Source organism: Poecilia latipinna, unplaced genomic scaffold (assembly GCF_001443285.1).
Source record: "Poecilia latipinna isolate Pla-1442-1.1 unplaced genomic scaffold, P_latipinna-1.0 Scaffold241, whole genome shotgun sequence".
Taxonomy (NCBI): Eukaryota; Metazoa; Chordata; class Actinopteri; order Cyprinodontiformes; family Poeciliidae; genus Poecilia; species Poecilia latipinna.
In genome coordinates, this window is record NW_015112857.1 from 189,850 (window position 1) to 212,001 (window position 22,152).

Here is a 22,152-nt window from a genome sequence, read left to right on the forward strand (position 1 = left end):
TGATTTTCACAATTTGGTGTTTTAAGCGGACATTGCTTCTTCAGCAGTAGTGAAGGTATTTTATTCTGTTATTCTCAACTTTTTTTTTTTTTTTCCCTAGAAATATTTGTTGCATTTAAAGAAAAAATAAAAAAAATAAACTTTTGTCTCATTTCTGTATAGAATTTGGCTAATGATGTCAATTCTGCCATGGATGCTGTATTGTTTATACAAGGAGAAAAAAATAAAGCTTTACCATGTATGTATTTAGTTTGACCTTTGTACTTAGCTTTACATGTAATCCAGCCCAACATTGATTGCAACATTGAGGTTTAGTTGTGAAATTGACAGTCAACGTATTTTTTTCTTTTTACTTCTCATTTGTTTAGTTGATCAGAAATGAGGGAATGGTACGCCATGAATAAGTTACAATAAACTAGTTGTTTTGTCTGTGTATTTAGCATCGCATCGAGGTACAAATGGGGAACTAAGACAGTTATCCAATGTGTAATTTGATTTTAAACCCGCTGAAAATAATAGGTGAGTGGAAACCTCTTCAGGTCCCAACCACACATATACAGTAGCTGTCGCACATGTGTGTATAAACTTGGAAAAGGCATGAATATCAAATTTACATTGTCCTTCCTTCTTAAGCATTTTTGAATATTTTGTTCCATGGTAAAAATGTTAGTCAATCTAGATTTTAAGTTATAGATGGATCTTAGTTCTTCATTTCTGCACATGCTCCTGGCTCCAGTTTGAGGGAAGTGGAAGTGTTAGGTGATTGCTGCAACTTCTGGGTTGTGTGCAATAAAAGCAGAGAACGTAAACGAACCCATTTTTAGTTTTGGATTTGATGGCAGACAATGATATGATTCTGTTTGCTGATTTTCAACATTATGAAAATGTGTGAGGTAAATGGATAAAAAGCATTTTAATAACACTTTGCAAGCCGGTGTCCAGCAGCGGTGTAACACTGTCGTTTGCCATTTGCATTTTGTAGAGCTTAAACCAAACAGCCTTGGCGTTTTTGTAGACTCCCATTCAAACTGTAGAGTGTGCTTTTCCTTTTAGGGCAGCGTGACCGGTTTTAGGAAATCGAGGTAACTTGATGTTGAATCCATCTATTAGGTGAGGAGGTTTGAATTGATATTGGATAACTTGTAATCCAGACACAATCTGGCTGGATTTAACCCTAACCCAGAAACATATCCACTATGTATGCTTGTAGTGTTGCAGTGGCCAGCAGTTACTGGGTAGGCAGCAGTGTTCACCCTGGATAGATAACTAGTCCGTTTTAATTAAATTTCATGGTTTTCTGGCTGGGAACTGGCTTTGGACTGTGGTTCCACTTGAACCACCCTCCAAAGCTGAGGAGGCGTTTTGGATGGGCATTTAATACACCAGGGCCTCCGCAAGCGTGATGCTACCACCTCCGGTGTTTGAGATGATTGACAAGTTCATGCTGCACTACAATGTGGTATACATTTTACTGTGTATACTTTTGTATCCAATTCATGCCAGCCCTGAGTCTTTCTTATTATTGAGCATTCTCACCAGATTTTCTTTCCTCTGAAAATTAAGATCTTCTCCCAGATCCTAGCCAAGGGTTCTCCGAAAAGACATCTTTGTAATACTAGCAAATAGAAGCCATATAGGCATGTACTACGTCTGCAAGTATGAAGAGAGAGAGTTGGTAGATACTTATTAGATGTGTGAATAACCACTTGTGTAAAAACAAGTGTGTCATATGGTTAGTAGAATAGTGTGGATGGTAGAAAACTTGCAACACCTCTACTCACAAGTCCCTTGTAGGGACTTTTGCCTTTTTACCAGGTGAAAAACAAGTGTTGCCAAAGTAGCAAAGAGCACTCAGTGGAAGCTAAATATTAATTAAAACCATCACACTAAAATGACAGAGCAATTACACCCAATGCCTTTTAAAATTTTAGTCCTTGCTTTAGGCCGTTCTGATCTTATTATCTGGTATATGAGCTCAAATTCAACATGAAGCCGGTGATGAGGGGAATGAAAAATGTCCTTTGTCTTTTGTGTGTCTCTCTTTAAAAGTATTGGTGTTACATTAAGTGATTTGGTGCCAGTTGTTAACGCGGCCACCTTTGGTATTATAGGAGACCAGATGCATTTGAATGTATAATTTTGAATGTGTGAGTGTCAGAAAATCCAGAGCAAAATTATAGGTGTGCACACAGTTCTTGTTCTGCAAAAATCTTGTGGTGCTGCATGTTGCACAATTATTTCATCCTTTAACAAAAGTTGTTAAAAATAAATGTTTTAAAAGGTAAAAATCTATGTTAATCTCTGTCTGTGCATGTAAACTGTAGCTAAGTAAAACTGTATCTGAAAATTATCCAATATGCTGAGGTGGATAAAATTCTTTTTGGACTTTGTTCCAATTAATTGCCTCATTGTTAAAAGAGGAACAATAGGGACATATCTATAAATATGCTGTTTCTGTGAAGGGGAACCAAGTGTCCCAGAGTTTACTGGTTCTCTGCTCTAACTTTAAAAAAAATATTAATAGCTTGATCCAAAATAGCTTTGGTGTTGGGATATAACTTTATTTACATTTGTATGCATTGCATCCTCATTTCACTTCTCATTGTTTCCTTCTTTATACTAACACCTGCTCAGAAACACTTTGACACTAAAAGAACAGCATGCAAAAATGACGCATTTAAAGCAGTGTTGTTCTTATTGTTGTCATATGTCAAAAAGTGATTCCTGCTAGTGACAAGTTAAGTGAATGTTTTGCAACTTCACTAAATTTTACATATTCTCATCTTATTATGTCAGTGGTAACAAAAAGTTAGCAATATTTGGCTTTCAGGTGAAATTTCAGGATAGCCATAAAATGAACTATAGCTAACGCTTTACAAGTAAACTTAATGTGACTTTCTCTAGGCTTTTAAATACACATGTCCAACTGTTCAGGCACAGGCATCATTGTCTTGCATAGACCAGGGAGTATTTATGTTGGACTAGGGACCAGTGGGCCTGATCTCTGTTCTCTGATGAACGTCAATTCACTTTGAGCAGAAATGATTGTCACTGCCACTGTTGACACCAGACAAGTTAGTGTTGGTGTTACAGGGTGGGAGGGTGTGTCTGGTCAATACCTAGCTGCCTTAAATTTTCTGAATTGTTATAAATGACATCATATGGGGTTCCGTCCCAAGTACAAACCGTACATGATCAGTCAGTGGATTGCAGAAACATTTTTTATTTTTTTATTTTTATTGCTTGTTTCATTTGATCAGTGATGAGGGTGTTGTCACAGTGTGTTATGTTATTATTTGTAGAGTTCCTCTTTTAACATGATTAAGGGTTGTCTCAAAAGTTTCCCAGGGAGACATACAAAATTGCACCTTGTATAAAAACAGCATTTTGTAATTCAGTCCAGCAGTGGGTCTTGCATGAATGCTACCCTGAGAAAGTCCTGTCCTCTGTAACCTAATCGTAACACATAACAGAACACGCACAAATTCTCCACATTAACTTTATTCTGTTACAAAAAAAAAAAAAAAAATCATTATCAAACTTATCGGACAGATTAAGAACTAAACAATGTTTGAGCTACATGATTTGAATGTTGTGATAATTTCATAGATGACCCAACTATTTTTTTTTAAATAAACTTGGCATTTTAAGGAAGAAATGATCAAATGTGGTCCAAAAATAACAGAAAAAAAAAAAAAACATTAAGGTAGCTTTTTAGTTCAGTTAGGCATGGGGAAAGGTTGCAACAACAATACACCTCATCATGGTCAAATCTACAGTTTTATTTGTTAAGATTAGGGATTCAGCCTTGATTATTCCAGATTTACATAGATCATAACTTAGCAACACCTCATGCAAATCATCCTACTAAACGATTATAGATAACAACAATGGCATTTACACATTTAACTTCTTATGTAAAAGTCAATTCAAATATTGAAAATATCCTCATATTTTTTCCATTTTTTGAGGTGTTGCTTCTGTCCTCAACAAGATCATACTTGGAAGCAACAAAAGGTGTCACATACGATAAAAAGCTACACTTGCTGAGAAAGTGGCTAGTTTTTCACCACCTGAGCATAAGCATATAAACGTGTATACTCAATGTAAAAATAAATAAAATAAAATAAAATAAAACACATGGTCAGGGGCTTTTCTAAGACACTGAGTCAGTGTTTCACACTTGTGGTGGCAGACAATATCGGTTAGCACTTAGTCACAGGAAAAAGGAAAGCATTTCTGATAGATTTAAACGTTTTGCTTGTGACGAATGATTGTGCTGTATGTAACATCCTCATCTTTTCCTTCACTCTGTAAATGAAAAATAATGGTCAGAGGGAAATCCTAAAATGTGAGACTTATTTTCAAACATACATGAAGCATAAACCAGTTGGACCTCAAAAATAGAAACAAGACATTTTTTTATGTTAAAAGTTATATTGGTCTTTTTTTTAAACTTTGCATACTCTGTCGTGTTTTTCAGGTGGATATACAAATGAGAGTTTAACAGTATTTGGCGTTGTACACATATAAACTATGACAAACAATAGCAAAGAATCATGTAGCTGATCAGGTTTTTTTAAAAAAGTGATGCGTTTACACGTCGTCTCTGAATAATTACCCTTCTCGCACTCTGTTTCTTGACAGGAACAACAGAACTGTAGGTCACATCGGCATCACTTGCAGCCTGTGTTTCAAACAGAAATAACGCAGTTTTAGTTTATTTCCGTATTGAAAATGTTATTACAACAAACTGTAAAGATTCAAATACTTATTAGTACCAGCTTACCTGAGCTGCCTTGTTTTTCTTGAAAGAGACTTCTGCGTATGTTAAATCCCCTTCATTCTGTAAATCAACAAATTAAAATATCATTAGACAAGATCAGCTTTACTTTATAGACCTCAAAAGGTGCATAAGTTTTTAATGTAGGCAGACAGTAAAGCATTTCTGTTAATGACAAATTATCCACAGAAATCAATGCCTTTGATAAAAAATAGAGATAATTAATCATTAACACCTCCTTATCCAAGTCATTTAATTTTACATACGACTTACTTTTGAGGCTGTTGAATCCTTATTTTTGACACGTTCTGTGAAACATTTAATTGCGGTTAATTATTCCTTTTTTACACACTTAAACGATCTGAATTCATTTATTGTAAACCAAATGGCGGCAGATGTCCGGTCAGACTTACTGGTTCCTCTGAGCACAAACAGGATTGATAAGGCAACAATGACAATGAAGATCAGCACACTCAGAGGGATGGCGAGGATCATCAGAGGAGTAACAGAACTGAAACACACATTGTTATTCGAATTCCAGATCAGGAGATAATGATACTATCTTAAACTAAGATGATGTTGAAAGGACGGTTTTTGAGCAAGCAACTAATAATCACTGTGCTCAAAAGTGCAGCATTGAAGTGTGCTAACCTGTTTTCTTTCTGAACTGTTGTTGCATTTTCTCTTGCTTCTGTGACAGTAGTTGTTGGAGCTACAGTAGTTGTTGTAACTACTGTTGTAGTTGTTGCAACTAGAGTACAAATGAGAATATCATGTCATGAATATTTCATATCAGTAACATGAAAATTATTAACCCTGGTCTCTGTTGGGATGTTACTCCAATCTATATAAGTAGTAATGCATTGACTGTGAAATTCTGCCACATCATCAATGCAAAATAATAAGAATGATTATATTATCAACAGCAAATAGTGAATTTAGATGCTATTTTTTCATGTTAGCGAAACAATGAATCATCTTTTATCAACAATAATTAACGCCTATTGAATATGTGAGCTGTTTACTGTCAGTCACTGAAAAAGTGCATATTTATGTGTGAATATATCAAGAAAGCAACACCTATGACTTCTCCAATAAATAAAATATGTGATAAAAAAATATTTAAATTGACATCAACAAACTGCTGAAGGAACAGCCGTTAGAGTTGTTGAAATAGTATCCTTTATATACATTAATTATGTCATTTTTAGAGCTACGTTAGTGCGACATAACCAGGACACACAAGGAAAAGATTAACGACTGCCGTCAGTTGTTGGTATGATTAAACATGAGAACATAGGGAGCTGAACATTAGCAGACACAAATATTTAGCTGATATATTCACCCATCTCTATTTAATTACAGTCTGTATATCACTTACCAGTGGGTTTGACAGTCACAGTCAGGTGAACTGGCATCTGAAAATCTCCTTTGACACAGTAATACCAACCACTGCTCTCTGACTGCAGTCCACTCATAGTTACACTGATTACATTGCTGACGGCCGTGTTGATGGTTGCTGCATCTATATTTCCAGACACAGTCACACATGTGCTGCCCAGCTTGCACCAACTTACTCCTCCAGAGTCTCTGTAGCTACAGTTTATGGTTATTTTCTCTCCAATATATCCAATCACATTCTGATCTGCCACTGAGAGGATGGGTGTACCTTGATGGGAAACAAATAGTAATAAACACATTATCTGACATCCTTTAAATTTTAAACAGTTATTTTTTGCTTTGACTAATAATATAATAGAATAAAAATTATAATTATGAGCCTTTTGGTTTTCTTTCATGTCATTATTTTATTCTTGTTTACACATGTTTGAAATGTGCGTTCAGAAACACAGCTTACCTGTGGTGACTGACAGCAGAAAGCGCTCCCCGATATCACCTCCATTATTGATCTCCACAATACACCAGTAATAAGTGTCATCAGCTGTTAAATGTTTTAAAGTCATATTGAGGATATTTTGACTTTTGTCATCAGAGATTGAATACTTTCCTGTTTCCCGTTGTGAGTCTGTTCTAATTTCATATGTGCAGCTACTCCAAACATATCCTTTACATAGATATTTCACATGATTTTTGTATTTTCCGTCATACGAACAGGGGATAGAGACTGAAGCTCCTGCCTTCACTGAGACCTTACTGATTGTCTTCACACTTTCACTTCCTGGGGAGAAAAAGATACTGTGAAATATGTTTAGCATGTTATATCACTCATATTCATGAAACATGAAAAAAAAAAAAAAACTAGTTGCTGAAGGCAAAAATATTTTGGTAGAGCATTGAGACTGAAGCTGCACTTTTCACTGATGATTTTCTGTTTATGCGTTTATAAATTAAACAATTTCAAGATCAGCAGGAACATGCTCCAGTGAAGGAGACATAGTCATCTGTGGGCAGTTGTCACCTGACATGTGAATTCATAGATATCTCCAAAACACAAAAAGGAAAACTGATATCAATACGGCCAGCTTTGGGTTACAAAGATAATAAAATGTCTGCAAATTATAAACAAAGTGTAATGTGAAGCCACTGACCTGTTATCAGAGGTAGAATAAGAAGAAAGCTCAGAGAAACAGCCATATCGATGTGCGAACAGCTGCAGCAACTGGTTCAGTAACACTGACTCACTACTTCCCTGTTTTGATGTTTAAAATGTCATTTTAAACATGACATTTTAACCACCTCATCTTCAATGTGGATATTTAAGCTACCCCTATTTTATGTTCGTTTAGTTTGTCAACGTGACACAATGTGTCTGTTTTTTAACATTTTCTTTTCCTCCGTTTTTAAGCACAGAAAATTACAACAGAGTTGGAATTTTAGTTGAGGTGTCAAAAGAGTTTTATTTAAGCCTTTTCCTGTTACAAATCTGATATTGCGCTTTAAACTCGTGTGAAGTGTTGAGACATGGGCGGTTCAAATTTAGATCTACTGACTAATATCCTAATGGGTTCTAAAAATGTAAATGTAGATTTCCGTCTGAAGAAGGAAAAAAGTAAAGACAATGTGTGAAAATGCAAAACTACACGTTTGATTCGGTTTGCCTGTAAACCTGCAGTTTTGCAAAGCAGAAGCCAATGTTTAATTACATAAATACATGTGTTAGGCTGATGATTGATATATTTAAAAAGTGTCTGTCTGTTGTTGCACATTAAAACATGTGCACTCTCTGGTCACTTTACTAGATGCACCTGTTCATTTCCTTGTTTGCACAAATAGAATATCATCCAGCCACTTTGTAGCACCTAAATGTACGAGGGTATTCAGATGAAATAAAGACGAGTCACTGTAGCTAAAATTCAGCACCATAATTGGCAACAAATGTGACTTATTTGCCATGGGTGTTTGTTTTTTCTTGTTTTCAAAGGGTTTGGTCTGACTAGAAAATGTTAATCTGTTGCGATTTTCTCACACAAGCATCATAGAAGGACCAGAAACAGAGAAAATATCCGGTGAACACTGTCTGTATAAATGCTTTCTAAATGTCAGAGGTAAATGAAAAGATCAATTAAATATTGTATACAAACAACAAGAGCTCAAATGGTTGTTATGCTTTTTTTTGTTGTTGTTTTTAATCCCAATTTGAAAAATATGACGACACTGATAGAGAATTTATGTTGTGCAGAGGTGATCATTTGTAGTGCTGGTGTTTTTCCTTACAGGCTGATGGATCACATATTCACACAGGTCTGTTGGTTTTATTGCCATATTTTCCTCAATACAACACACAAAGACACACAAGATAGAGACATAACAGACAGTAGAAAGTATACATTTTATACAATTTCTGGGTCATCTGGTGCTGTTGAAAGTATTTGGATTTCTTCTGCTTATTTTTTTTTGTCTCATGTTTGTAATGAAACACATTTAAATATCAGACAAATATAGTCAGGGTAAAGGCAAAATACAGTTTTCAAATTTCAAGTAAGTTATTGAAAGAAAAAAAGCTAACCAATCCAACGTGGTGCTTTGTGAAAAAAATCATTCCCCCGTGTGGCATAATTAATAACTGTGATCAAACACATTTTTCATAAAGATGAATTAAATTTCACTAAGAACACCCTGATCTTATTTCTACCAGACTTCTGAAATAACACAATAACGAGCAACTGTTTGAGGACAAGCTAAACGAGCAACACTGAGCAACATTTTGCTGATCTAAATAAATTTGAAAACAGGAAACAAAGCCATTGATTTTTATCAGTCTGGAAAGGGTTACAAAACTATTTCTGCAGCTTTGGGACTCCAGCAAACCACATTGAGAATCATGATCCACCAACGAATAAAACACAGAACAGTGAAAGACATTTCCAGGGGCTGACCTAACAAAATTACCCAAGAGTGGTGGGATGCTATGCAACATAACGTTTATCTTTCTAACTGAGGTGTTGCCATGATACCTTGCATTGTAATATATGATGATAAATAATAATAAAGAAAAAACTGAGAACTGGAAAATAAAGTCTGTGGTGCTTCCAATTATCCCTGCACCAAGTTCCACAGCTCCAAAACAGTCATTTTAAGTCTTCAGAAGAACATGATACAGTTATGCATTAATCAGTCTTTTTATTTTTTTTTTGCAAAGATTAAATTAACACAACCCAAGGAATTGTATGTTCTTCTGTTCATAAGTCCAAAAAAATGATGAGGCATTAAACATGCTTCCAACTGTAAAGAGAAAAAAAAATCTAAAACAACAACAACTCCTGAAAAATATTTCTACTGAATGTTTAAACTTTTCCCATTAGGTTTACTTATTAGGCTTTGTAAAGCCTAATAATTTGATTCCAAATTAATTCTAAATAATTCCACCATCACAATTTATGTAATTCATTGAACTTTGTACAAACAGTACAACAAAGTTATATTTGAATAGAAACGCAGCAACAACAAAAACATCATGCACATATTTTACATAATTTCCCTGTGATTATCTAGGTTTCAGGCAAGTCTATGGCAGCATGTTTGATGACAGAAACATTGACAAAAGATACACGAGTAAAAAATTAATTTACATTCAGAAAATCTCCCCATGCACAAAGATAAAAGTTCACAAATTCTTCATATAACAAGAAGTAAAGAGAACAAAGCAGAACATGCTAAATATTTTGGTTATGGTAAACTACTGTGCTGAATGTGACATCTTCCTCGTTTGCTTCATTCTGTTAAGAGAACATAGATTTGAGTTCCCCAAATGTAAGAAGTGTTTTTGTTTTTTATCATTATATTTAGTTTTCCAGAGTATCTCACAGTTTGCGCATACGGTAAGTTACGACTGACACCCAGTTTGTGTGAAATAATGTGACAATATGATGTAATTGACGTTTTTCATGTTTTGTTTCTTAGAAACAGCCAAGGGTCACATCACAGCGACCAATCCATGTCGGGGAAAAAAACAACAACATTGAACATTAAATTAAACACTACCGTTTTGTTCAGTTGCATTCTCACAGGTCATATTAAAACATGGGCGAGAGCAAATATATAATTTTGTTATGACAGGCTTACCTGTGGTGTGCTTTTTGTTTTGAAACTAACAGCAGTGTAAACTATTTCCCATTCATTCTAGAAAAAAAAAACAACAAAAAAAACAAGCAACAGAGGTATTAACGGAATGTAACAGAAATTATGAAGACAAACAATTTGAGGCTGCAATTTAAAATGTAATAAACATTTAATAAATAATCAGAGAAATAGCTTTTCCTAATCTAAAAGGTTATATTAGTGTCACTTACTGATCTGGGGTCAGTTGAATCCTCTTTGATGTTCTCTAAGTATGAGAAAAAAAGTGTGGTAACTTATTTACTGTGAAAACATTCAATAATAATACTGCATAAAGCAACGAATAACTGAAACACAACACGGTGCCAAACCGTCACAGCGAAGTGAAAAAAGAGAACAAGACTTACTGCATCTTTGTATAAACCACATGAGCAAGGCCACCAGAACAACCAAGCTCAGCATACCCAAAGTGATGATGTGGACTTTTGGGTCAACGTATCTGTTAGAGATTTTTTGGTATTATCATTTTGTTATTACTTTAGTTCATATTCAGTCTAATGTTAATCAATAGTTAATTAACATTCAGTATTATCCTCCTGACTACCAGTAGTTCATTTTTGTCCTCTGTAGAGGACATTTCTAAACTTGAATATCTCCCACCCCCTGCATTCTACTGAATTAATTCCTTTTGGTATCTGGAGAGGACATTTAGGGCTTTTCAATGATACCACATATGAAGGGGTGGGACTTTTGTTCGTATCTTTTTCTAATACATAAAAATTGTGTTCATCAGTAATAACACATTCTATGGGACGAGACAAAGTAAGTGCATAAAACCTTTTATTACCTTACGAAGACTGTGGGATTTAAAAAAAATGGTGATTGGACAATATTTTTTTTCCTGGTAGTCAGGAGGTTATTGTGATTTTCAGTTTAAAGTGTTCTCTTCCTTATGTGTGTATAAACTGACCTGGAGGCCCCACCTGCCTGTTCGTCTTCAGTTATCTGTGTGTTTCCCAGACCTTGAATTATTTTTCCACAGGTGCCTCCTTATCAACCGGAATACTCTCTACCTTAGAAACTGCCTGTGTGCAGTAATATATTGTCTCTGCTGTCTATCCTCCTTCTTTTTGCTTGATAATAAAAGACAAGCTGTAACCAAAGGTCTTCAGAACGCTCAGTGAATGGCTCGGAGGAGCAGTTTGCTGAGACTTCTCCTTAAAATTCATATATGTTGTCTGTGTATTTTTAATGAAGGTTCGAGGAAATTACCCATCAGTATCTAAAACACATATTTTAAACAGGAGGTGCAGATTCAACTTTACAAAATGATACTTTTTCCACAGTTATGGTATGCATCTATGATATAAAGTATAGAAAATGGCAGCATACTGAAAGCGTTTAGCTTTTACTTATTAACAAATATTGCAGAATACCGCTGATTTGGGATTTCTCCAAGTCCTGGATCAGTGGGTCTTGTAGCAGCAGGGGTTCCTGTGACCTCAATCGTTTCTGTTGTTGCTTGTAAACCTATAACTTAAAAACAAATATTTAATTGGTTGAGTTATACAGTAATCCATTCCTAGCTCTGTTTACCCTTCAAACAATTTAAATATGCAATTTTTACAGATGTGCCGATCACAGTGTTTTTGTCCTCGTCGGTATTGATCAGCGGTTAAGATTAAACACTGCTGATAAAGAGATGCATTTTAATACATTTTATTTTCCAGAACAGATTAGGACACAACATACTACTTGGAAAATAATATTTGACACCACTATCTCTACAGCACAGTAGTGAGAAAAGAGGTCAGAAAAGATCATTTTATGTTCGGCAAAGGCAGAAACAGTAATAGATGATATAGAGGTGATGTTGAACCTTTTTGTCCTGCTCAGGTACAGATGTGTCAGCTATATAAGGTCATGAAAAGAGGGTGTACTTTGGCTCCAGTCATGCTAGAAGGCGACGTAAACCTATACGCTGGCCCTCAGTAAGAATTTGGTCATCTAAAACGATAAATTTAGCCATCTTTTTTTGCTTGTCTTTTTGCTTCATCAATGCTTCTTGAAAAGTGAAACCCTCTCTTTAGATTTTCTCAACTTGCATTGCTTCACCTTACTTCCTTTTAAAGTTTGTTGGGTAAACGATGTACTGCAATCATCTTTAGCCACTGCCTTGGGAAACACCCGAACTGCAACTGGTGACTGAAACACTTTTTTTCTGCTTTAGAATAGTTCTAAACTACAGAAACGTGGAGTGTCCAGTCAAGATATTTTACATCAACTTCCTTATTAGGTATTTTGGAGATAATTGTTTCATGGAGTAGTAATTTTTTAAAATCACATAGTATTTGTGTGAGTTACAGAGATAACTCACCACGCCATCACATTTAAATTTGTGAGCTACACCCTCAGCAGAGGATGAGAATAGCCCAAAGATGCTTTTCTTTTGATGAGTGACCGTCAGGAAAGGACGGTGAGTGGGACAATGACAAGAGGTCCTCCGATATTGTAATGACACAAAATGCACGGGAAAAGTGGCCAATGGTCATGTCGTACCAACGTCAAACTCAGATCTGCAGAATATATGTGAAGGTTGCTCATCATGTGAGTTACCAAAAGAAGACTAAGAAACCTAAAGGAATTGGAGAGTTTCTCTAACAAGGGAACCAAAATCCCTTTTGTGACATGTGCAAACCTGGGGACCAGCTTCAAGAAGCGTAGCAATGGACTTATTAGATTTTAGTCATGCAAGAAAAAAAAAAGTGATTTTGTTTCCTGGAACTTGGGTTTTGTTTTTAGTTCAAAAATTAGAGGCTATTTGGACCAATGTTTGGTGACTTTGCCAAACTTAGAAGTTCAGCAGAGGATCAAACAAGTATTTCCTCATCTGTACATGGAGAATCTATAAATCACTTACCAGAGGGTTTGACAGTCACAGTCAGGTGAACTGGCATCTGAAAATCTCCTTTGACACAGTAATACCAACCACTGCTCTCTGGCTTCAGTCCACTCATAGTTACACTGATTACATTGCTGACGGCTGTGTTGACGGTTGCTGCTGTTCCATCTATATTTCCAGACACAGTCACACATGTGCTGCCCAGCTTACACCACCCTACTCCTCCAGAGTTTCTGTAGCTACAGTGTATGGTTATTTTGTCTCCAATATATCCAATCACATTCTGATCTGCCACTGAGAGGATGGGTGTACCTTGATGGGAAACAAATAGTAATAAACACATTATCTGACATCCTTTAAATTTTAAACAGTTATTTTTTGCTTTGACTAATAATATAATAGAATAAAAATTATAATTATGAGCCTTTTGGTTTTCTTTCATGTCATTATTTTATTCTTGTTTACAAATGTTTGAAATGTGCATTCAGAAACACAGCTTACCTGTGGTGACTGACAGCAGAAAGCGCTGCCCGATATCAGCTTCATTATTGTTCTCCACAGCACACCAGTAATAAGTGTCGTCAGCTGTTAACTGTTTTATGGTAACAGTGAAAATTCTTTGACTTTTGTCCTCAGAGATTGAATACTTTCCTGCTTCCCGTCGTGAGTCTGTTCTAATTTCATATGTGCAGCTACTCCAAACATATCCTTTACATAGATATTTCACATGATTTTTGTATTTTCTGTCATAAGAACAAAGAATAGAGACTGAAGCTCCTGCCTTCACTGAGACCTTATTGATTGTCTTCACACTTTCACTTCCTGGGGAGAAAAAGATACTGTGAAATAGCATGTGTCGCATTTCATATTGGTCATATTTTTGAAACATATGGAAAGACACCTAGTTTCTTAAGGCAAATGATAGTGGATTGAGACTAAAGCTGCAATCCGCAATGCTCCTTTACTGATTGTGTTTATCCTTTGAAACTCTGCAGATAAAAAGACTATTAAAAGATCTACAGGAACATGTTTCTGTGAAGGAGACACAGTGATCTGTGAAAATAGTTAACTGATATGTCAATTTATAGACATCTTTAAAATATAAAAAGTAGTAGTGTACAAATTTATTCTGAATGAAAACTGAATAAATTCAGAGCTTTGGATCACAAAGATGATAAAATGTCTGCATACAATAAGCAAAGTGTAATGTGGAGGCACTGACCTGTTATCAGAGTTAGAATAAGAAGAAAACTCAGAGAAACAGCCATATCGATGTGAAAACAGCAGCAACATCAATTAGCTCAGTAACACTGACTTCCTACTTCCTTATTTTTATGGGGTTTTTTTTTTTATCAACAATTCATTTGCATGTTAATTACCACATCTTTTATATGGTTATTTAATCTATCCTTAGTTTATACTCTTGTTCAGCTTGTCAATCGTTAATAATCTTTAACTTGGATTTGTTTTTTCACATTTTTTCCCTCTGTTTTTGAGCACAAAAAGCTTATTTTGTAACAGAACATTACAACAAAGTGGGGATTTTATTTGTGGTGTCAGAAGAGATTTAAAGAAAGCTTTTCCTGACAGAGACATAACATCGTATTTTAAAACTCATGTGAAGTGTGCAGACATGGTTGGTTCAAATTGAGCTTTGTTTAATAAAATCCTAATAAGTTCTAAAAATGTAAAAGTTTATGCCATGCAAACATGCTTAACATGCCCCCATTAAATGCTAAACAGATTACTTCTCACAGCTAGACGTTTATTTTAGAATTACCTTATTTTGTTTTACCCAAAGATTAAACCTGCAGCTTCCACGTCAGGCGTTAATAAAATTGCATATTGTAGTCAGCAGGTGGCAGTGTAGACCAACTAAACAAAAACTAGTGTAGACATCCTGCTAACATGTAATATTATGAACTATAAAAGTTGTTCTACAGAGTGAAGTTAAGTCACGAGTTCCATGTGGCAAAATTCTTGCATTTGAAACTGGTAAAGCAAAGAGTAGTTCTGGCAATTAAAATGTCCCTACATTGTTTGGAAGAAAAAACAACTTTATTTCGGGAATAGACGATTCGAGATAATCCATCCTCTGCATACTTGTTCCTTGTTTTAGAGGCCAACAGACAAGCAACCTTGCACCACACCCTTAACTAAGGGCAATTTGGAGGAAATAATTTATCTGTCATGTTGTTGTTGTTCTTTTTTTATTGTTTTTTATGACAGTGGGAGGAAGCCATATAGTACACTGAGAGAACTAACAGTTTATTTATTTATTCAATTCCGTTTTTCTTTATTTACCGTATTTGTAGTCCAGTTGGTCGACATGACGTCTCTGTCGCCTCTTGATGACGTTATCATGTAGCTGCAATTTTCTGCGCGAAATACAAAGCGACAACACCTTTTATTTGGGCGCCTTGTTGAGTTTCAGTTCACATGAAGCTCCTCGTAGATCCGTGATCTGCCCTCCTCAGTCAGCAGACTCCTGTCTTTGTTTTCCGGTGGCGAACTCTCCCGGCTCTGCATGGAGTACGGGAAAGAGAGAGTGGTGGCGTTAGTCGACATGGACTGTTTTTACGTCCAGGTGGAGCAACGGCTGAATCCAGCTCTGAAAAACACCCCTTGCGTGGTGGCTCAGTACAAGACGTGGAAAGGAGGCGGGTGAGTTTCTGACACAGAGAAACAGTCGAGGTGATCAACGCAATTAATGCTTATCCAAAACGGAAGTCATCATAACATCTGTTAGCTGACTGGGGCTGTCATTATTTACTGAGAGAACAGAGGCGTAAATGCCCAACAGGTTACCGCATCAAAGTAAATTACTCTACATTGTATTAGATAAACTACACTAAATATAAATGTAGCGTCACATACTGTACATTTTAGGTACTGCAACAGCCACCTCAGCTTCATTATGTTCCAATAATGGACTCCAGTGTGGAGACTGTAGAATCCTTCTTACCCACTATGGCATAAATGGTTGTGTTTGGATTAGATTAGGAAGAACTTCCTTCATTTAATCTGGTCATCCACTCATTTATAGTTTAGACCTTTGATCCATCAAAAGACAATGATGTGGATGAACTTCTGTGACATTAGTTTCAACATGTCTCTGTGTTGGAAACTTTCCTACAAATAAATCACTTAATTTTAAATCTCTCATATTTAACTCTCTACTATTGAAGGGGATCATGCGCTAAACGTGGTTCTGATTGACGTGTCATTATCTGTTAGTATCATAGCGGTGAGTTATGAGGCGAGGGCCCACGGTGTCACCAGGAACATGTGGGTGGACGATGCAAAAAAGCTGTGCCCAGATCTCCAGGTGGCCAGAGTGCGAGAGTCTCATGGGAAGGCAGATCTAACTCAGTAAGTGCTGTCAGTTTACTCGGCAAACCGTCCACATTGTGGTGCTTGTGCTGCTTGACCTCTGTTTGTAGTTACAGAGAGGCGAGTGTGGAAGTGATTGAGGTGATGTCTCGTTTTGCTGTGATTGAGAGGGCCAGCATCGATGAGGCCTACATGGACCTGACGGCAGCCGTCCAGCAGCGGTGCAGAGACATAGCCGATCAACAGATCGACCAACGGCTTCTCAGGACTACTCACATTCAAGGCTATCCATTTGCGCATGACGAGTCCAGCCAAGTTGACGATTCAGCTTTGGATAAAGGTAGACTTATTCAGTCTTTATACTGTAACAAGTCAGCATTAGGAGGCTAATACTGAAAGCGGCAAGTCTTAAATTCCTAAAACCCCAACAAATGTTATGTCTGTTAACTTTTTTTTTAATTTATTTTATTTTATTCTTAGAACAGAGAAGATCCAGAGGAGTCCAGCAGTGGTTGGCGTCCTTATCTGTCCCAACCGAGGGAGAGCAGAACTCTGCAGAGCTGCAGCTAACTGTCGGTGCGCTCATTGTTGAAGAAATGAGAGCAGCCGTAGAGAAGCACACAGGCTTCCGCTGCTCAGCAGGGATATCTCACAACAAGGTGGGATAAAACTTCACATAATTCTGATGTGAGACCGGCGACTGTTGTTGCTGACCTCATATGTAACTCTCTACTGTTGAAGGTGCTGGCTAAGCTGGCCTGCGGTCTGAACAAACCTAACAGACAAACTATCCTCCCTCTGGACTCTGTGACTGAGCTGTTTAGCACTCTGCCAGTCGGCAAGATGTGAGTTTAATTGTCACTGTCCCGCAAAAATTTCACTGACCTTCCGATGCAGAAGTGCAACAGATGACTAGTAGAACCGTTCGCTCTTATTGTTCCACGCAGTCGTAACCTCGGGGGCAAGATGGGTGCGTCGATAACAGAAACTCTGGGGGTTGAGAACATGGGAGATCTCACGCGGTTCTCTCTGGCACAGCTGGGGCAGCACTTTGGAGAAAAGACAGGGTGAGGACTGTTCACAAAAAACAGCTTACAGAATCAATATTTTTTTTAAATATTGTCCCTAGTTTACAATCCTTTTTATGTACAATAATACAGGAATTCAGTTAATCTTAATTTTGCACTAGAAGTGCACATGTAATTCTTTGACGTAGCTTGATTTCCTTTGCTGCGTCATGCTGTTATAATGTAATAATATTTCTGCTCTGCAGCCAGTGGCTGTATGACTTGTGTCGGGGGATTGAGTTTGAAGCTGTGAAACCCAGGCAGCTTCCCAAATCCATTGGCTGCAGTAAGAACTTCCCTGGGAAAACATCACTGGCCACAAAACAGCAGGTACAGACCACCAGTTGCAGAAGCATACTTGAGCTATTTCTACATCCAATTTCTATTTATTATCTGAAATGTTTTTCTCTGCAGGTCTTTATTTGTTTATGCTTTCTCAATGTATGTTCATGCTAAATCCAAACCTCTGTGCAGGTGCAGTACTGGCTTCATCAACTGGCCCTTGAGCTGGAGGAGAGGTTGACCAAAGACAGAGAAGCGGTGAGAAAAAAATCCCCGCTATCGTTTATGTTTTGTTTTGCATTGAAATTGTGATGTTTTACCCATTTCTACTCCATAGCCGCCTGCTCATTTCACATCAGTGTTTTCTCACCGACATACAGAACGGTCGAGTGGCAAAGTTGTTGACGGTCGGAGTGCGTCAGCTTGGTGACAAGAGGCAGAGCAGTTTCTCTCGATGCTGCGCGTTGGTGCGCTACGAGGCGACTAAAATATCCAGTGACAGCTTTGCCATTATCAAGAGTCTCAACACAGCAGGAAACCAACAAGCCGCATGGTAATTAAAGAGCAGCGGTGCTGCAAGGTATTTATAGTGCCACTTTGAGTAAATGCTCTGTGATTTAGACCTTCTGTCTTCCATGTCTCCAGGACTCCGCCTCTGACCCTGCTGCACCTCTCAGCCAGCAAATTCAGCGATGCGCCGACCACAGGGGGGATCGCTGGCTTTCTGTCCAGTGATCCCACTTCGACTCAGAGTTCCTTCTCTGCGACTCAGACCCCCTCTAATACACAGTCAGACCTAAAAAATGTGTCTCCAGGCAACCAACCTGGAACTATACAGTCCTTCTTTCAGAAAGCGTCTGGGAAACAAAAACAAGCCAAGAAGGAGGAAGATGAGTGTGGAAACTCAAGAGAAGTCTCTTCATCTGTCATCTTAGATGAAAAATTTTCCACTGATAGGCGTTCTAGCACCAAAATCATCTCAGAAAGCCCCCGCTCTGGCATCTCCTCTTTCTTTCAAAAGAAAAGCCTTGAAGGAAGCTTTGGGCCTTCAGCCCTACCGATCCCCACGTCTGAATCTGAACCTGAAATCACAGATGGAGATCACTGTGAAGATCCTGACGCCGTTGCCGAGCACGAACCCGATCAGCCACGATTTAAAGATGTAAGGACGAAACCAGAGACAGAACCAGAAGACCGCCAACCTCCAAGCGTGCTTGTGGAAGACCTGATAACCTGTGAGCGCTGCGGTAAAGAAGTGCTGGTCTGGGAATTGCCTGAACACAACGACTTTCACTTTGCACTGGACCTCCAGACTTCCCTGTCTTCATCTATTAATTCAGCAGTCAACACTTCCAGTTCCACCACCTCTTCTTCTTCCAGTGCTTCTCAGGTTCCTCTTAGAGCAGGAGGCACAACGCAATCAACCCGGGGCAAAACAAAAACAAGAGGCCCGTCAGGCCCTGCTCCAAAAAGACAGAGATCCCAAGGAGGAAGTATGGGTACCTTGGATTCATTTTTCAAAAAGAACTGATGACATAAATGTATCCGACTACAGTAAAAACAGTAATCTGGTTTTTTATTCATATCAAAAAGCAACCTAGAAAAACAATTTTTTTAAAAAATTTTCATTCAAAGCAATCACTGTGTAAAGAAATTATTTATTCTGAACCAGGTTTTTGTTTTATTACAGTACTTTAATAAGCTTATTTTCTAAACTTGTAACAATTAAAGGTGTTTCTAATCAAAGTAGTACATTGCATTGTGTTGCAATACTGTCACAAAAAAAATAAAAATAAATAAAGCAGGAACCTGTTTAACTTAAACATTTCTTAAATTTGTAAAGCAATTAAAACTGAAACGCAAATGAAACTACTGGTAAGGTATTCAGACAGTAAATAAGCCAGAGTGCAAGCCAGACTAATCAGGCCTGTACAGAGGGCTAGTTATTGGTGATAAGAGCTGCAAATGCAACCTGCCGTTATGACCTGCATTTAGCCACAACATTCACTAGAGCAGCACTTAAACCTCTCATCTGTAATATTTTTATTGGAGGTCGTAGTCCTTTTAAAGCTACGTATAATTGTAAAAAATGTAAGCTAGATGTAAACTAGATTGTGTTTTATGGAATGTGCAACTGAAATCTTCTTAATAGGAGATATTTCCTAAACATTTAGCAGCCCAGAAAGCAATGATTATAAGCTAAACATGCACTGCAGGGTGAGTAAACACCGTGAGGAGGCCCACTCTGAGACCTGGAGGATTCAATATGAACAGACCTCCTGGAAAGATAACAAAAAGGCATTTCTATAATTCATATAGATCTGAATGACAAACACGATGACTCTCCCTATAATGTAGAATTATAAAACTGTTAAGCTTCTAGAAAAAGAGGAAATGCACAACAAAAACCCGAGTTATCCTTCCATCATGTTCTTTAGTTGTGATATTTTTCTCTAGTTAGTCCCCAAACATTTATGCGCTTTACAAAAAAATCCTACATTCTGTTAAGATTATAATCACAGTATTGTAATTTTTGAGAATTTTATGTGATAGACCAACTGAGTGGTGTACAATTGTGACGCGAAAATAAAATTGACATGCATATTTGAATCCAAGCTGCTTTGAATCATGAATACTTTTCATGCAGCTCTGACCAGTTTCCCCATCCCTGCTGAAGAAAAGCGTTCCCACAACACACTACCACCGACATGTTTCACCGTGGGAATGGATTTGCTTTACATTTATTCTGAAAACAACATATCCTTTCGCTTTTACTTTGTAAATATGCTCAATTAATTCCATTAAAACACATAAGACACATTAAAATTTGTTTGTAGTGTAAAAAAAAAAGGGAAGATGATCAAGTGGTGAGATTTTTGCAAGTCACTCTAAATAAAGTACAGCTCCTGAGGAAATGCATCATAAAGTTACCTGCTCGTGGATTTATAATGGACATAAACAAAACTTATGGTGCATAATGACAACTGAAAAGGAGGAAATTTTAGTTCTAATTAAAGAAAAACACATTCAAGAGGTAATATAGGTTTTATTTATGAACACAGAACAAATTGGATCTGTACATAAAAATTGCATTTCACCCATATAATTAATTATCAAAATATTTTTAACTTGATTAAAAGAAAAACAGATCTTGTATTTGATTTTAAAAGAGGGAAAAAAAAATGTGCCGTGTTAGAAACTATTAAAAAAACGGTAAAATCTCAAACTACTTAGAAATCTAAAATATCCAACTGTAATGCATTAAAACAAACTGGAACCTGAACTCTATTCAAAATTATTTGGTTGAACTTCATTATTACATTTTCTGGACTTTGCAGGTAAATTGTACGTCAACGGGTGCTACGGAACAAAAAACGCAAAAGTAGAAATGTCAGAACCTGTTGCTAGCTGTAGCACCAACCAAAGTGCATTTGTCCCTCGGCTGTAAAACTTTGGGATGTGATGGAAGGCTACTCTGGCAGTAGCTCCACTAGGCACTGTGTTTGAATCCCTTCCAAGTTTGTGACATCAGTAACTTAAGAGATGACATCAAGTACCTCGAATATCATTGCTTTGAAATAAAGTTGCATCAGAAGCCATTTTCACACACTAATACACAAAACACAAATCTTTGGGGGGAAAAAAAAAAAAAAGGAAAAAAATATATATACATCTCATTCTCTGGCTCTCCTAAAATCACCAACTCCTCAAAACAGCAACAGAAACATCAGAGTGGCTCTGTGAAAAGGGAATGCCGTCAACTAATGTCTATGCTGCCCTGAGTAACTAAAGCACTTGTGATAGCTGGGAGGATTCTAACAATCTCACCATACTACTGAGGCATTACTTGTGAATAAAAACAGATTATAACAGGTGTGACGGGAAAACCTTTGCAATCTTGACAGACTGACACGCAACCTCAACAATGTTTATACATAAATCCCCATTTACATTCTTCAAATGCCCTCTTCAGCAGCACTAACAGCATTCTGCTTCACTCCAATAAGCTGTGCCTGACACTCACAAATGCGGCTTTTATCCTTAAATAAAAGTCCACCAGCAGGATATGGTTTGAGTAGACAGTAGCGAGAGAAAGAAATTGGTTGTTTGTAGATGTTTAGACCGAGTGTCTACAGAAAGTGTGCCTCTCATGCTTTTCCAAAGACAGTTTTAGCTGTCGACTTTCCTCCAACCCTAAATGCTTGTCACCCCCTCCCCCCCCTCCCTGATGATCTGATTCTTTACCGGATGTCTCATCTTGACTCTCA

The 22,152-nt window shown here is 37.2% G+C and overlaps 3 protein-coding genes across 5 annotated transcripts; 1 reads left to right on the forward strand and 2 right to left on the reverse strand.

Moving 5' to 3' along the window:
* Nucleotides 1-3,483: 3,483 nt before the first annotated feature.
* Nucleotides 3,484-8,257, reverse strand: LOC106947440 (uncharacterized). Its single transcript, XM_015032432.1, has 9 exons — nucleotides 7,333-8,257; nucleotides 6,642-6,962; nucleotides 6,165-6,452; nucleotides 5,435-5,534; nucleotides 5,197-5,294; nucleotides 5,057-5,091; nucleotides 4,790-4,846; nucleotides 4,622-4,687; nucleotides 3,484-4,311 (listed from the first exon to the last, which is right to left on the reverse strand). The coding sequence occupies exons 1-9, from the start codon at nucleotides 7,376-7,378 to the stop codon at nucleotides 4,249-4,251; spliced, it is 1,074 nt and encodes a 357-aa protein (XP_014887918.1). The 5' UTR covers nucleotides 7,379-8,257; the 3' UTR covers nucleotides 3,484-4,248.
* A 224-nt stretch (nucleotides 8,258-8,481) lies between these two features.
* Nucleotides 8,482-14,091, reverse strand: LOC106947441 (uncharacterized). Of its 2 annotated transcripts, none has more exons than XM_015032435.1 (7): nucleotides 13,704-14,091; nucleotides 13,221-13,514; nucleotides 11,737-11,830; nucleotides 10,708-10,799; nucleotides 10,534-10,568; nucleotides 10,307-10,363; nucleotides 8,482-9,960 (listed from the first exon to the last, which is right to left on the reverse strand). In XM_015032435.1, exons 1-7 carry the CDS (start codon nucleotides 14,089-14,091, stop codon nucleotides 9,898-9,900), a joined length of 1,023 nt encoding a protein of 340 aa, XP_014887921.1. In that variant the 3' UTR covers nucleotides 8,482-9,897. The 2 variants fall into 2 exon arrangements, with proteins under 2 accessions (XP_014887921.1, XP_014887919.1); XM_015032433.1 differs by having other exon boundaries at nucleotides 11,737-11,836.
* Nucleotides 14,092-15,500: 1,409 nt separating this feature from the next.
* polh (polymerase (DNA directed), eta) lies at nucleotides 15,501-19,630 on the forward strand. 2 transcript variants are annotated; one of them, XM_015032427.1, is made up of 10 exons: nucleotides 15,501-15,866; nucleotides 16,440-16,574; nucleotides 16,646-16,875; nucleotides 17,016-17,194; nucleotides 17,277-17,380; nucleotides 17,483-17,602; nucleotides 17,809-17,932; nucleotides 18,077-18,142; nucleotides 18,265-18,437; nucleotides 18,530-19,630. In XM_015032427.1, the coding sequence occupies exons 1-10, from the start codon at nucleotides 15,730-15,732 to the stop codon at nucleotides 19,413-19,415; spliced, it is 2,154 nt and encodes a 717-aa protein (XP_014887913.1). In that variant the 5' UTR covers nucleotides 15,501-15,729; the 3' UTR covers nucleotides 19,416-19,630. The 2 variants fall into 2 exon arrangements, with proteins under 2 accessions (XP_014887913.1, XP_014887914.1); XM_015032428.1 differs by having other exon boundaries at nucleotides 15,611-15,866; nucleotides 16,706-16,875.
* Nucleotides 19,631-22,152: the final 2,522 nt, after the last annotated feature.

Bases quoted from the DNA above. Each gene is read 5' to 3' on its own strand.
- LOC106947440 (XM_015032432.1), bottom strand. From the start codon at position 7,378: ATGGCTGTTTCTCTGAGCTTTCTTCTTATTCTACCTCTGATAACAG. The intron at 5,535-6,164 runs GTAAGTGATATA...TTTGTACTCTAG, and splicing joins TGTGACTGTCAAACCCACTG to TTGCAACAACTACAACAGTA. The intron at 5,092-5,196 runs GTAAGTCTGACC...AATGTTTCACAG, and splicing joins GTTTGTGCTCAGAGGAACCA to AACGTGTCAAAAATAAGGAT.
- LOC106947441 (XM_015032433.1), bottom strand. From the start codon at position 14,091: ATGTTTCAAAAATATGACCAATATGAAATGCGACACATGCTATTTCAC. The intron at 13,515-13,703 runs GTAAGCTGTGTT...TTTCCCATCAAG, and splicing joins TCTGCTGTCAGTCACCACAG to GTACACCCATCCTCTCAGTG. The intron at 9,961-10,306 runs GTAAGCCTGTCA...TTCTCTTAACAG, and splicing joins AAACAAAAAGCACACCACAG to AATGAAGCAAACGAGGAAGA.
- polh (XM_015032427.1), top strand. From the start codon at position 15,730: ATGGAGTACGGGAAAGAGAGAGTGGTGGCGTTAGTCGACATGGACTGT. The intron at 16,575-16,645 runs GTAAGTGCTGTC...CTCTGTTTGTAG, and splicing joins GGGAAGGCAGATCTAACTCA to TTACAGAGAGGCGAGTGTGG. The intron at 18,438-18,529 runs GTAATTAAAGAG...CCATGTCTCCAG, and splicing joins GGAAACCAACAAGCCGCATG to GACTCCGCCTCTGACCCTGC.